This window comes from Platalea leucorodia (genome assembly GCF_965183815.1).
Source record: "Platalea leucorodia genome assembly, chromosome: 7".
NCBI lineage: Eukaryota > Metazoa > Chordata > Aves > Pelecaniformes > Threskiornithidae > Platalea > Platalea leucorodia.
In genome coordinates this window covers 53261201-53273459 of record NC_138829.1, presented here as the reverse complement: position 1 = coordinate 53273459, position 12259 = coordinate 53261201, and the positions used below count along the sequence as shown (strand labels likewise).

General features: G+C 49.9%; 1 protein-coding gene across 1 annotated transcript in view; it reads left to right on the top strand.

The window, feature by feature from the left end:
- Positions 1-12259, top strand: part of SLC25A22 (solute carrier family 25 member 22) — a 51005-nt gene that overhangs the window by 23541 nt on the left and 15205 nt on the right. The window contains exons 3-4 of the mRNA XM_082316847.1: positions 3440-3565; positions 6853-6908. Of these exons, the coding sequence (XP_082172973.1) occupies positions 3440-3565; positions 6853-6908 (182 nt within the window). The remainder of the gene's footprint in view (positions 1-3439; positions 3566-6852; positions 6909-12259) is intronic.

Below are 12259 nucleotides of genomic sequence, written 5' to 3'. Positions count from 1 at the left end.
CCAGATAAATGACTCCTACATGCTGTGGGATTCCTGTGGGTTTTTTGTGGTCCTCTTCTAACATCTACTTTTCCAGACTACCAGTTCAGGACAAGAAGGTCAGTGGGTGAATGAAACCTGGTGACAGAGGGCCAGGACTTGGCAATGCCTGAATGCTACAGGCAAGAGGGCTGCCCCTTCTTAGCGTTTGCCATGATTAGGATATCTTCCTGTGTGCCTGCCTTCTGCAAATGAAAACAGTCCTGAGCTGCGCTGATAACAAGACAGCATTTTGGAGTGTTCATGTGCCTAAATTTGACTGTCATCAGTTACCCAATTTGGAGAGCACTTGGCACTCTTCTCTTACACCCATGAAGGACACGCTGAGATTCACCTCCATGGAGCCTGATGAGTGTATGTCCCTGATAGCCTCAGCAGAGCAAAAGGACCAGATGTCTGTGGCCACTTGAAGCTTGGTATTTTGAAGGAAGGAGAGATGCATCCTCCAAGATCTCCCCGAGCCCCTCCGATGTGCTCTTGGCAGTATGAACAGGAGCTTGCTGGCTACAGGGACTAGTGAAAAGGACTGAAGAGGAGCACTAGGAGAACTGGGATGCCTTTCTATCCCGTCTCATGTTAAACTGAGCAAATGGCTTTATTTGTATGCTAGCCTGTGTTGTCCCCATTTCACTAAGCCCTGAGCACCTAGGTAGTGAGAGGCAATAGCTGTGCAGAAGCTAAATAGGACAGAGAGACCAGGCAGGGTGGATTCTCATCCCATGAGGGAGAAGAGAGCACTGAGGTGAAAAGTGGGATGACTTAGTCACAAGGGGAAAAGCTTTTGATTCAGGGTGCAATGCCCTCTGTCTCAAGTTCTTCTCTGTGCCCCAAATCCCTCACCTCTCCTGCTTAGGTCATCTCTCCCATCTATGCAACCAAAAGTCTGCAGCAGTCACAGACAGCCAAGCCAAGGAGATCTGTTTAAGCTTGGAGCATCTACTGAACCCCTCTTCCCTTGCAGCGTGTATCTGTCATCCCTTAGCAAAACAAGATTGAAACCAAAAGATTAAAATCCACAGCAGGGGTTTGCTGCAAGGTGAGATCAAGGGCATTGCATTTCTGCAGCAGTGCATGTGGAACTTGATCTCAGTGTCTCGATGGATACTGCTGCATAGTCCATCTGTGCTAATATCCCTGTGCAGTTTGCATGGGGGAACCTGGATGATGGATTCGGGTGCGACGGGGGTGTTGAGCAAGGGTTTCTCACCCACAGAGTGAGAGGCTCTCTGCAGCCCACGTTGCCCAAATTTTTGGCTTGCCCAGGCACATCAGACTATCCCCCTTTATTGCTGAGGTCTGTGCTGAAATTGGGGAATCTTTTGCACTTATGGTGCCAGCAGGCAAGGTGTTTGCTATGTGTCTGTGTCTCACTCCCACCTGATATAAGCCCTGTGGTGATTTCACTGTTGGAACATGTTGAGAGAGGCAAATGTCTGCCTGCCCCGGGTGTTTCAGGGACACTTAGAGAAGCGATGACAGTGCTGAGGCTGGAAGGGGGCACTGGTTGTGCCTTGCAGGCTGTGACCTGCCAGCAGTGACTTCAGAGCTGAATTTGGGGTGGGGAGGCTGATGTGATCCTGTCTTGAAACACCCTCCTTCTCAGTGGTGCCTCCATCCTGACACGCTTTTATCTGGTCTAACCTCCTCTTTCAGTGTGACTGTGGGTTAATTAAGGAGAGCGCCATGATGTGAAGCTTACTGTTTGAAAATTTTTCCCATGTCCTGAGAACAAGTTGAGTGTAGGAGTTTGCAGGCAAACTTCTCAGGCTGTGGTGCAAAGATCCCCGAGGCAACAGAGTCTCGAGCTGGTGAGATCTTGCAGTCTGGCCCTGTGCTGAGCTCATGCACTGATTTGGGCCTGCCTTCCTAACGTGCTGTGCTTGATTTAATCTTGGTCAGCACTGTCTCATTTGGGGGTGTGGGCTGAGCTCAGGTGTGTCTGCCTGTCTTTGGCACCTCTTCTTCCAGCTGTGCCAGCCCTGGGGCTGCATGTGTGTGTTGTATTGGTGCGGGTGTTGAGGAGGAAGGAGCTGTGGCTGCAGGAGAGCAGAGGCTGAAAGGAATTTCCTGGAGTGTCCAGGTCATGCTTAGCACTTGCGGGCAAAGACTTTATTATTTTTTCACCCCTCTTTTGCCTGCTTCCCCCGGGGAGACCTCAAGTTGAAACCCTGAGCCTGGAGCTGAAAGGCAGCTCTTTCAGCATGGCCAGTTATTGATCCTCTCTGCAGTTGCCCTTCGATGCAGAGCACTCTGCAATGCCGCTGGCAGGGGAATGTGTTTGCAGAGCCTTACCCCACTATGCCATGGCCAGCCCCACCGCTGCTGCTTCAAGTGGGTAATGCAGTCTGTGCCCCCATCCAGAGCATCATGTCACCGTCATGAAAGGCAGTGTGCCTGTTCCCCCTGTGGGAGGACTCAGCCTCGCCGGCTCATCTGGCTGTAATCTAGGACTGCTGTCAGCTATCAGTTTAATATCCGACACATCCTGTGTTCAGGGAGCCATATCCTGTGCTTTATTGGAGGGAGCTGACTCAAACAGGCTTCCTTTGTCTCTGTGTGTAGTGGTTTATTGAGCATGTAAGTGCTGTGCATTTTTCATAATTGAATTTGCTGGGAACCCATGTTTAGCTGATCTGGCTTTCACTCGGTGCCACTTGCAAGAATTCCCTGTGGGAACACAAAGGCGAGTGGAAAAAGCCCAGCGTTTTGGAAGCACGTGCAGCCAGCCAGGTTTAGATTTCCCCGAGAGGTATGAGCTCACATCTCTGCATCTGCGGCTGTGCAGGCTGCCAGTCCAGTGGTTTCGCCAGGCTATTGGTTTGTGTGTGTTCCCCTCGCCCCGGGCCGTGGGTCTGGAAACAATTTCCTGGAGCTGCAGCCGTCTGCTCCTCGTCTGCCAGCTGGGTGCTTCTGCTGGGCTCGTTCCCACATGATGGTAGCAGCTGACGTGTCACGAACCTCTCGTTAGATGCGTATCTGATTGCAGTGCTGAAAAGCATTTGCCAGTAAACCTGCTGGCTTGGATGCCATCAGGCCGTAACTGAAGTCTGTCCACGTGGTAGACGGTCCAGCACTCTGTCTTTTCTCCTCTAGGGACAACAAACCGTTCGGTTTTTCCTTGCTCTTAGCGGTGTGTGGCTTAGCTGTTTGGCTCCACTCCACTCATCAGTGATTCGTCCTGATGCTATGTGCTGCTTTCCCCTCCTCCCGTGTATGTACAGCAAGGGCCAAGCTTTGCCTTGAGGTAGAGCTCCCTTTGTGCTGGGTTGGGGGACAGCCTTGTCGCACAGCGATGTGTTAACTCTGGTCATGCAAAAGAGCTCCATTCTTTCCTCTTTCCCTCCCCTGACATTTTCCCAGTGTTAAGACATCTATTTCTCTGCATCTCGTCCCCTTACAGTTTACCTGCCAAGCTGATCAATGGAGGGATAGCTGGGCTGATTGGGGTCACCTGTGTATTTCCCATTGACCTGGCAAAAACTCGCCTGCAGAACCAGCAGAATGGCCAGCGGATGTACACCAGCATGTGAGTACCGCCTGCACGGGCAGCATCCCCTGGGGCTTTTGGTGGGGAGTCCTTCCACTTTGTTACCTCTTCCAGGTGAGTTCAGCATTTCTAGGAACTGGGCTGCCCCCAGGAGAGCCAGGGGACAATCTTCAACCAAACTGTGCTAGAGCAGATAAAGCAGCCGTTCAGGCTGCTGAGCCCAGCAGGCGAGATCTCTGCAGAGGGCACATATGTTTGCATCCCTTGCTTGGGAGCAATGTGTTTGCAGTCACCCATTCCCAGTCTAGAGCATTTGCATGCAGACTATTTGAAGGATCACAGGTTGATACATGCTATAGTTATGCCAGCAGTCCTATGTCCAAAAAAATCAAGTGCTACAAGCTGTAGGAAAAGCATGAATACATCCAGCCCACCAAATTCACCTGGGATTTGTGTGGGATGCTTAGGCCTGTGTATCTGCTGCGGGAATGTGCACCACACTCAGCACAAGATGCTTTATCCTAAGAAGCAGAGTCAGGCCTTAGTTTTCCAAAAGTACTGGTGGCATTGACGGGGTAGAAGGGACTGGGACTGATGATGTGCATCCTGTCCTCCTGCCACTTTGTTCAGAAGTAGTGTTACCTGCTCCCTGCTCCTCCACACTTCTATCTTCTTCTTTCCTGCCCAGGAGAATTTGAGACAGAGTGGGAATAGGAAGGAAATGCTCTGTGTGTTGTTGGTTTTAGTCTCTGGGCCTCCTTGCTCTAGCTGACGACATGTAGTTACGCATGAGCTTAGGCTGTAGGCTCTGGTGTGCCACGGCAGACTGGTGCCTTGACAGTTACAGCGCTTTCCGCTCCCTGCATTGTTTGTGTGCCCAGGCATGCTGGCAGGACATGGCCTCCCATCTTGCCGTGCCTCTCCTTTTTGTTGTGTCCTGCTGCCACTGCTGCGGATTGCTTCTCCCTGAGGATTGCTTCTCCCCCTGACCTGATAGGCAACAGCAACAGGAGTTCAGGCAGGATGGAGGATTTGTAGGCTCCCCTTGGGAGTGCATGCCAGGATGCCTCATCTCTGGAGGCTTTTAACCTCTAGCAGTTGAGTGCAGTTCTGTTCCATAGCCAGGAGTTGTTGTGGGATGAGGTGCCACTAAGGAATACACAGGATTTACCCTGTATGTTTGAGCTGCCTCCTCCTAAAAATCTGTGACAAAGCCTGGATGTGAATGAGTAATGCTGGAGGTGTTCTGGCATTGGCATCAGCTGTAGGGAAAGTGAGCTTGGGCTGGTGGGGATAAGTGAAAGGGTCTTTTGGGGGCCGAGGGGCCAGTAGGGACAAGGAAGTAATGGGGATAACGCATCCTCTAGATGACACCAGGCCATCCTGTGTCCTGCCTAAGCAAGCAAGGGAAAGGCACTAAGAGGATGCTGTTACCATGCATGGAGCATGTCTTCAGAGACACCCTTATGTTAACTAGGGATTTGGGAGGGCTTGTCTGAGCTCCCCAGTTACAGGGGCTTATTTTTCAGGAAATAGTGTATGCCCATTGATACCAGATCTCAAAGGTGTCTGCTGAACACCTAGGAAGGCAGCAAGTTCACTTAAAATATTGGCTGTGTTGCTTTCATGTCAGCATGCCTGCCTTCTGCTCAGCTCGAGAGACCTTTGGCATCAGGGGAGCCTTTTCCCTGAAAGAGCCAAAGATGCTTTGGAGCAGTCCTGAGGGCTGGAGAGAGCTGGGCTTTTGGCTGCGCTGCCCCAGGTAGGTTATGTATAATTTTAGTTGGCTGTTGGCTCCTTTTTTCCAGGGAGAGAAAGGAGCTGGGCACGGCCTTGGCTCCATCTTGTTCTGCTGCAGCTGGAGGGGCTGGGAGTGACGTGCAAGCCTTAGGGTGAGGCAGCAGGGCTGCATGAGCGTGGTGGGGAGCAGCTCTTCCTGCTCCCCTCTCTGCCGTGGCTTGTTCAAAGCAGCACTGCTGGCTCGGGGAAAACGCCTTGCCTCCAGCATTGCAGTGGAAGAGCTTGATGGAGGGCATAGGAGAAAGGTGCTCCGAGATTTCTGGGGCTTGCACATGCGTTGGGGAGGCTGCTCCCAAGAACAAGATGGGTGCGTGCAAGCTGCAGGAGCTGGGGTGGTGTGGGTGAAAGATGGGGTCCCAAAGGGTGTGGGGAGTCCCAGCAGAGAGGGGAAACTCATTGCCGTGACTGGCAGCAATGTAGGATGGGCTCTTCACAAATAACACAGGGCACCCTAAAACAGTCTTGACCCAAGTAGGGCCATAAAGTCCTCTAGGGAACTCGGTATTTCCTTCTCTCCCACCTCACCCCTACTACAGAGCGGAGATGAAGTTTACTCCTTGTGTTGCCAGATCTCTTAGAAATGTATTCTTGTTTTCATCAGCTACACTTCCCTGATTACTACTTTAAAGAGCCTTTTGTTCCTTAATTATGTACGCATGCATGCATGTGCGCCTCTTCCTTCCCCTATGGCCACAGCAAGTGCTGTCCCTTCCCAAAGACCCCAAAGCAGCCTTCAGCAAGCACCCGGGCTTCATACAGCCGTGGTCTAGAGAGGGAAACTGCCAGGGGATCTGCGCTGCCTTCCTGAACTGCACCTCTGGATTTGTTAGGTGTGTGTCTGTGCCTTCAAAAGGCTTTGAGCTATTCTGGCGCTCTGCACAGTTTTCCCATTTGCAGTAAATGTAACTGAAACAAAGAAGGTGACAGTTTTCCTTTTGGAGCGGTTCTCCGCAGCACCCTGTCACGCTCTCCCCAGGGCGAGAGCCGGAGCGCTTGCTGCCTGCTGTGGGACCCGATGTGTTAAAAGTAACTGCTTTAATCTGCACGGGAGGTCACAGATGACTGAGCGTTCAGGTCATCTAGTGTTTGTGTGCCTTGTGTCGAATTTCATGGAGTAAGTCAAGCAAGTCAGCACTGGGGGTTTTGGCCCCCCTTATTTCCCTTCCAGAGCTGGATTTAAAAACACGTGCACGGGGATCTGCTTGTTAGAGCATCTCATGTGCGTTTGCCACAGGGGACCCTGGATAAACAGCCCTTGCAGTGACATTTTTCCCTTTCGTGTTTCTAGAAAGCAGGCAGCGCGTGCAGGGTGAGCCGGGGGTTTCAAAGCCCCTGTGAATTAGGGGCTGAAATCGGACTCAGGCCTGAACAGTGGTGCGTTCAGTGGCTGACGCGGTTCCCTTCTCGGCTCAGGGTTTTGCTGACAGATCGTAAATGAAAACCACTCCAAGAGATTTGCTTTGTTTTTTTCTGGTCTCACCCACCTTTGAGCTCCTGTGGTTTATCTCTTTCTGTTTTGTTTGCAGGTCTGACTGCCTCATTAAAACAATTCGGTCGGAAGGCTACTTTGGCATGTACAGAGGTAAGTAAAGCTGAGTCAGGCACAGCGCAGCTTTTGCGTTGGAAGCACTGGTGCATAAGTGGGAGGAAAAGCTCATATTCTCTGGCGTATAAAGCAATAACTTAGCAATATCCTAAGATGTTGAAAGGTGCAGCTGTTTCTGAAAATAAACTCCTCCACGCCAGGTGTCTGCTCTCTACCATTGAGGGCTTGAGTCCTTCCCATGGCTGTTTCGGTATTAAACCTTATCGTTTACTGAAGTTCATCTTTACTAGCAGTTTAAGTGAAGCTGCTGGACTTTGTTTCAGGACTGTATGTGTGTGTTTCCCAGCTTGGGCACGGTAGCTTTTGTCAGAAGGGCAGTAGCAAACTTGAAGTGTCTTACTTTCTGGCTGGTGATTGAATTTATGTCAATGCCTGCCACCAACGTGGTCAGGCCTGCTGTCCCATCTAGTCGGTAGCTTGTCTCCAAAACTAGCTGTTTCTCAAGCATGCCTGAGTGCTTTGTTCAAGTATTAAGACAAGCTGTAATTTAAAAAAAAAAATTAAAAATAACCTGTCCCCAGAAAAAACCTCCCTTGGGGTGGTAAGAAAATCAGAGCTTGGCTCATGATGGAGCTTCAGCTGTTTGGTCGTTGTTTGCTAACCTGCTAGAAATCTCCTGGCTCTTTGGCTTAGGCTGTCTGTTGCAGCAGTGAGTTCCTCAGTTGACATGCCTTTTCTGGTTTAAACACAAAATCCTTGAAATTTTTTAAAGATTTTGAGGAGAGAGGAACAGCAGGCCAAATTCTGACTTTACTCGTGGCAGAGGAAAACGTGGAATAACTTCTTGGCTTTCAGCACAGTCCAACTGGCTTAGCTGACACTGAACTCTGGTTCATTTTATATACTGGTATTCAATTGCCCGAATATGCAGTTTTTATCTCTGAGCTGTTCAGATAGCATTCTTTGTGGCACTCATTCACTGATAAAGCCTGATTAAAGTACTGCTTTGATTAAGTGAGTCCTTGCTCTTGTTTTTTTCAAGCGGGAGTCCGGAGATGCTGGTGCCTTGCTGTTGGCAGCAGTAGCGTCTCTTGCCGCTTCTTCCATAGCTCCTAAGGAAACACAGACGCCGCGGCCGGCCATCCTGGGAGCAGGCACTGGCTGTTGAGGCAGTGTCTCTTGCCCAACTTGCTGGTGGGTGTTTCGGGGGAGTGGGGTGGATGCCGGGGATGGATTGGCTGCTTCGCACCAGCTTTCCTGGGACTGGGCAACAAGACAAATAACCCCGAGGAACCCTGGCAAGCTCCATCTTCAGTGCTAGCAGTGACGTGTTCCCCCTTGATTTTTCCCAGAAGCTGGCTGCTACTGTGTTCCTAGCCAGGAAGGGAGCCTGCATTAACTTTGGCTGTAAGTATGCAGTGGCAGGCTGCTTGCTGGGGAGCGCAAGGAAGAAGCTGTTCCTGGAAACTTACAGGGGAGACTGTAAGACCCATCAGGGCTTTTGGGAGAGACAGCTCAGTCCTATAAGGCGTAGGGTGGTGGCGGGGATGTGCATCTCCAGTCCCCTTTTCACTCCCAAGCAGAAATCTCAAAGGGTGCAGAGGGTTTTGCATAGCTCTTGCTTTTCCCAGCCATAATGAGCCTGGTCAACTTGGTCCGTGTCCCACTACCTTTGTACCCCCTCTGTTCAGGGAGCATATAGTGGCTTGAATTTACTTGTCACCTCTCACTATTAAATGGGGAGCTGGATTTGGAGAGGGCTTTTGTGAATAGCTCCAGCTCCTTCCAGAAATTCATAGATGTTTCAGCATGGTCAGGGTGCAAAGGTGAGTCCTCCAAGTACAGCAATCCTGGTCTCTAGGCCTCAGTTCTGTGAGCTGACATTAGCAGCCCTTCCCTCCCTCTCAGGAAGAAGATGGGCAGGTAAAATACATCCAAGATTCGTGAAGAATGCAAGTGCTTTTCTGTGAAGAAGGTAAAGAGACGGCTCAGCCTTGCAGACAGGGGAAGATGGAAATCAGATGGTGGGATTGGTTCCTGCTCCCTCCATCTGTCCCCGTTCCCCAGCAGAAGTTGCTGTATGACTCACAAGCTCTTATTTTCAGCCTTTAAGCTGAAATTGGGAGGATTATATGTTAATGTGCTAAAGTGGCAGCTGCTGTGCCCCACGGAGGAGTCACAAGTGCATCAGTCGTCCCTGCAGGGCACTTGGCTTCTGTCGGAAGACAGAAAGGGTCTGCTTGGGCGCAGCCATCCCGACTGTGTGACTTCAGGTCTCCTTCACGTGTGAATCAAAGCTCCTCAGTGCAGACAGGAGAGAGGCTTGAGCTTGTAGCATGCTTTTCTGCAAATCATCTCTGAAGGGGTGCTTGTGGGCAGGCAGTCCTTGCTCTGTATGAGTAGCCCATAGTGAATTGTGTGATGAATAAGGCAATCCCAACATTTCTCTCAAGTTCTTCCACAAAAGTTACAGGGATTCTTGGGTTTGTTTGGAGGAGGAAGAGGAGGAGGATTTTTTCCCATGTTTGCTCCGTGACACCTAGGTAGCAGCAATGTCTCAAAGCTGAGTGGTGCTGCCTAGCCCTGTCTGTGCTCAAGGGATGACAGTGTGCTTCCTTCAGACGTGATGCCAAGGGAAGGAACCCATGGTGCCTGTAGGCTCCTGGACCATGTGGATACCAGTGGAAGGAGACCTTGGAGAGGTGCTCTCTCCGCTCCCTGCTACAGTCCATCCAGAAGCCATCTATAGATCCCAGCACGCATCCTGGAAAGTCCCACTGCTACTTGCAGCCCAGCTGTTTAGCCTAGCTGGCGGGAGCCAAAGACCTAGACCAGGCTGGGGAAATATCCTTTGCAGTTGATGACATTTGGAGGTTAGCTGCAGCTTAGCTACAGTAGTGTGGCAACCTTCCCTGGCCTCTGCTAATAATACCTCCCACATGCACCAGTGCCGCACTGGGGATGACTCAGTCCCCCTGTTATGTAGGTTGCTGGTGGTATATAAGGCCTTCTGTGAGAAATGTGTTTTAATAACAAAACCCAAGGCTCAGTGAGAAGAGGGCACTTACAAGTTCATTTGGCGAACAACTGGTTTTGCCTCTACTTGATTTCGTTCTTTGTAGTGCTTCCATGCTTCTTTTCAAAATACTTTTTATTTTTTAATGATTGCAATTTATTTTTGCATTCTGTTTGTCTGTCATTGCTTCTGGTACACGTAGCCTATAGGCCAAGGTTCGCTTTAATTAAGGAGATAGTCATTGGCATAGCTAGAATTGAAGAGCTGTGAGATTGTGTAAAAAAGGTAGAAAATGCAGTGGAAAGCATACAGCCAGCAGCTGAAGTATTTAATTTCTCCTCCTCCAGTGAATTGGAGCTCTTATGGATTATTGAGGACAGGGATTATCCACTCTCTGCTAAGCAGCTTTACTGAAAATATCAAAGATGTAGGAGAAAACCCAGGTTCATTAACTTTTCTCTGTATATTGTGTGGTTTTACCTTCTACTTTATTTGCAATTGAAGGAAAAATTGCTGTGAAAGCCTCCTGGTTCCTGGAGGAGGTCAGCACGTGGAAGGCTACTTCTCGCTTACCTTTCTTACTTTATGGCTTGGAGTTTATTTTCTTTCTTTCTATGAACCCTTTGCACTGGTATTACATTAGGGGTTTTATTCTTTTTTTTTTTTTTTTTTTTTTCTTCTTCTCTCCTTGTTTTTCCAAGGAAATGTTATTCATGGTGCATGTCAGTAATGTACAGGTATTTTAGTTTCTAGCCATTAGGAGTGGGGTTGAAGTTGTCTTCAACTTGGCATTAGAGGAAACACTTTGTGGGTAGCCACTTCCACTTAAAAATCAGGCTGTGTGGATTTGCTTTGTAGATCCTGATATGATTGACATTAAATGGTGGAGGTAGAGCATGAGGGTCATGTCTGTGTGGCTTCTCATCACATGCAAGAGCCATGGCGGGGGGACACGATGTGTAGGAAGCACATCAAACTGAAGCAGCACAATCACTGGTACGCTTAAAAGTTTGCAAAAACCCAGGAGTGTGAGAGGGCTGCCCTGCTCCCCAGGTAGTTAATTTGGCTCCCGTAGAAGATGATGGCTTTTGTTGGATGTCATGGCCAGCGTGGAATCAATGCATTGGCTTAGCTTGCTACAAGGCACCATTACTCTGTATTTTCTGCAAAATCTGAACGTGGCAGTTGGAAGAGGGGAAGATGCGTTGGGCTGCCCAGGCCTGCCCAGCAAAGGCTGTCTGTTTTCTTGCTGTGATTTCCCACGTGATGGAGATGTGTCTGCTGAGCAGAGGATGTGGAGCCAAGGATTCCCATGTCCTGGTCCCAGTTGTACTGGTCCCAGAAGTCCCAGTTGCGACTTTGCTTCCTAATCTGAGGAAAGTCCCCCTAAACCTATGTCATTCCATGTCTAATTTAGGAGTTCTTTAATAATTTATGCAGGGAGGGGAGTCCATCCTGAGGAACGGAGAATTGAGTTGCCTTTCTTAGGTGTGGTGAGCCCTTACAGCTCCTGTCAACTTGTGTTCAAACCTCCTGAAAATGAACCCTGCCAGGTCTTCGGAGCCTAGTGGGAGTGCAGGCTTCTCTGTCTACTTCTCTTTGGCAAATGGAGCTTTGGGGCAAGTTGTTTAAATCTCTACAGCAAGCATAAATGCAAAAGGTATACCCTAGTATTTGTGTTTGTCCTTGCAAAGGTGTTCATAGGCCGTTAGCAAGTCTCAAGTGAAGCTCTTCCAGAGGGCTTGGAGCTCAGTATGCTTCAGTGCAGGCAGGGAGAGCTTGTGGTCCTGCACTGGAGGACTTTTTGAGCCATAAGATTTAAAGGGAGGAGAATATTCTGGAACATTAATCTAATGGTGCAAAATCCAGTATGCTCAGAACGGACTGGCCCTCCCCTCACCTCATTTCCCCTAGGGCAGCTTGAAAGCTGCCTCCCAGCCGCTGTGTTGCACTAATGCTGGTGTCCATGGCCCACAGCAGCCAGCCAGGCCATGCAGACCTTTCATTGTGGCAGGCACAATACAGGGATTTGCCGCTTGTTGCTTCTGACAAAAGGGCACTCCAGCGGGTGGTGGGGGAGCCAAGGCTTGTTTACACCCCAGGTCCCCTGGCAAGCCTTGCCACCGTGCTCGAAGGGAATTTCTGCATGCTGCAGCTTGTGGTGGACAAAAAGCCATTTCAACGGTGGCTGCTCTGAGGGTGACACCCAGTGGAGATATACAAGGGAAGCCACTTAACTCCAAGGGTTGGTCTAGAGCTGGCTGGCTTCTGTGCAGATGACTTCAACCAGCCTCCAGGTCTTTCAATGGCTCTGCCTTTTCTGGGCTGCCTGGTAAGCAAGCTGCTCTGGTTTTGGTTGTGGTGGGGTAGG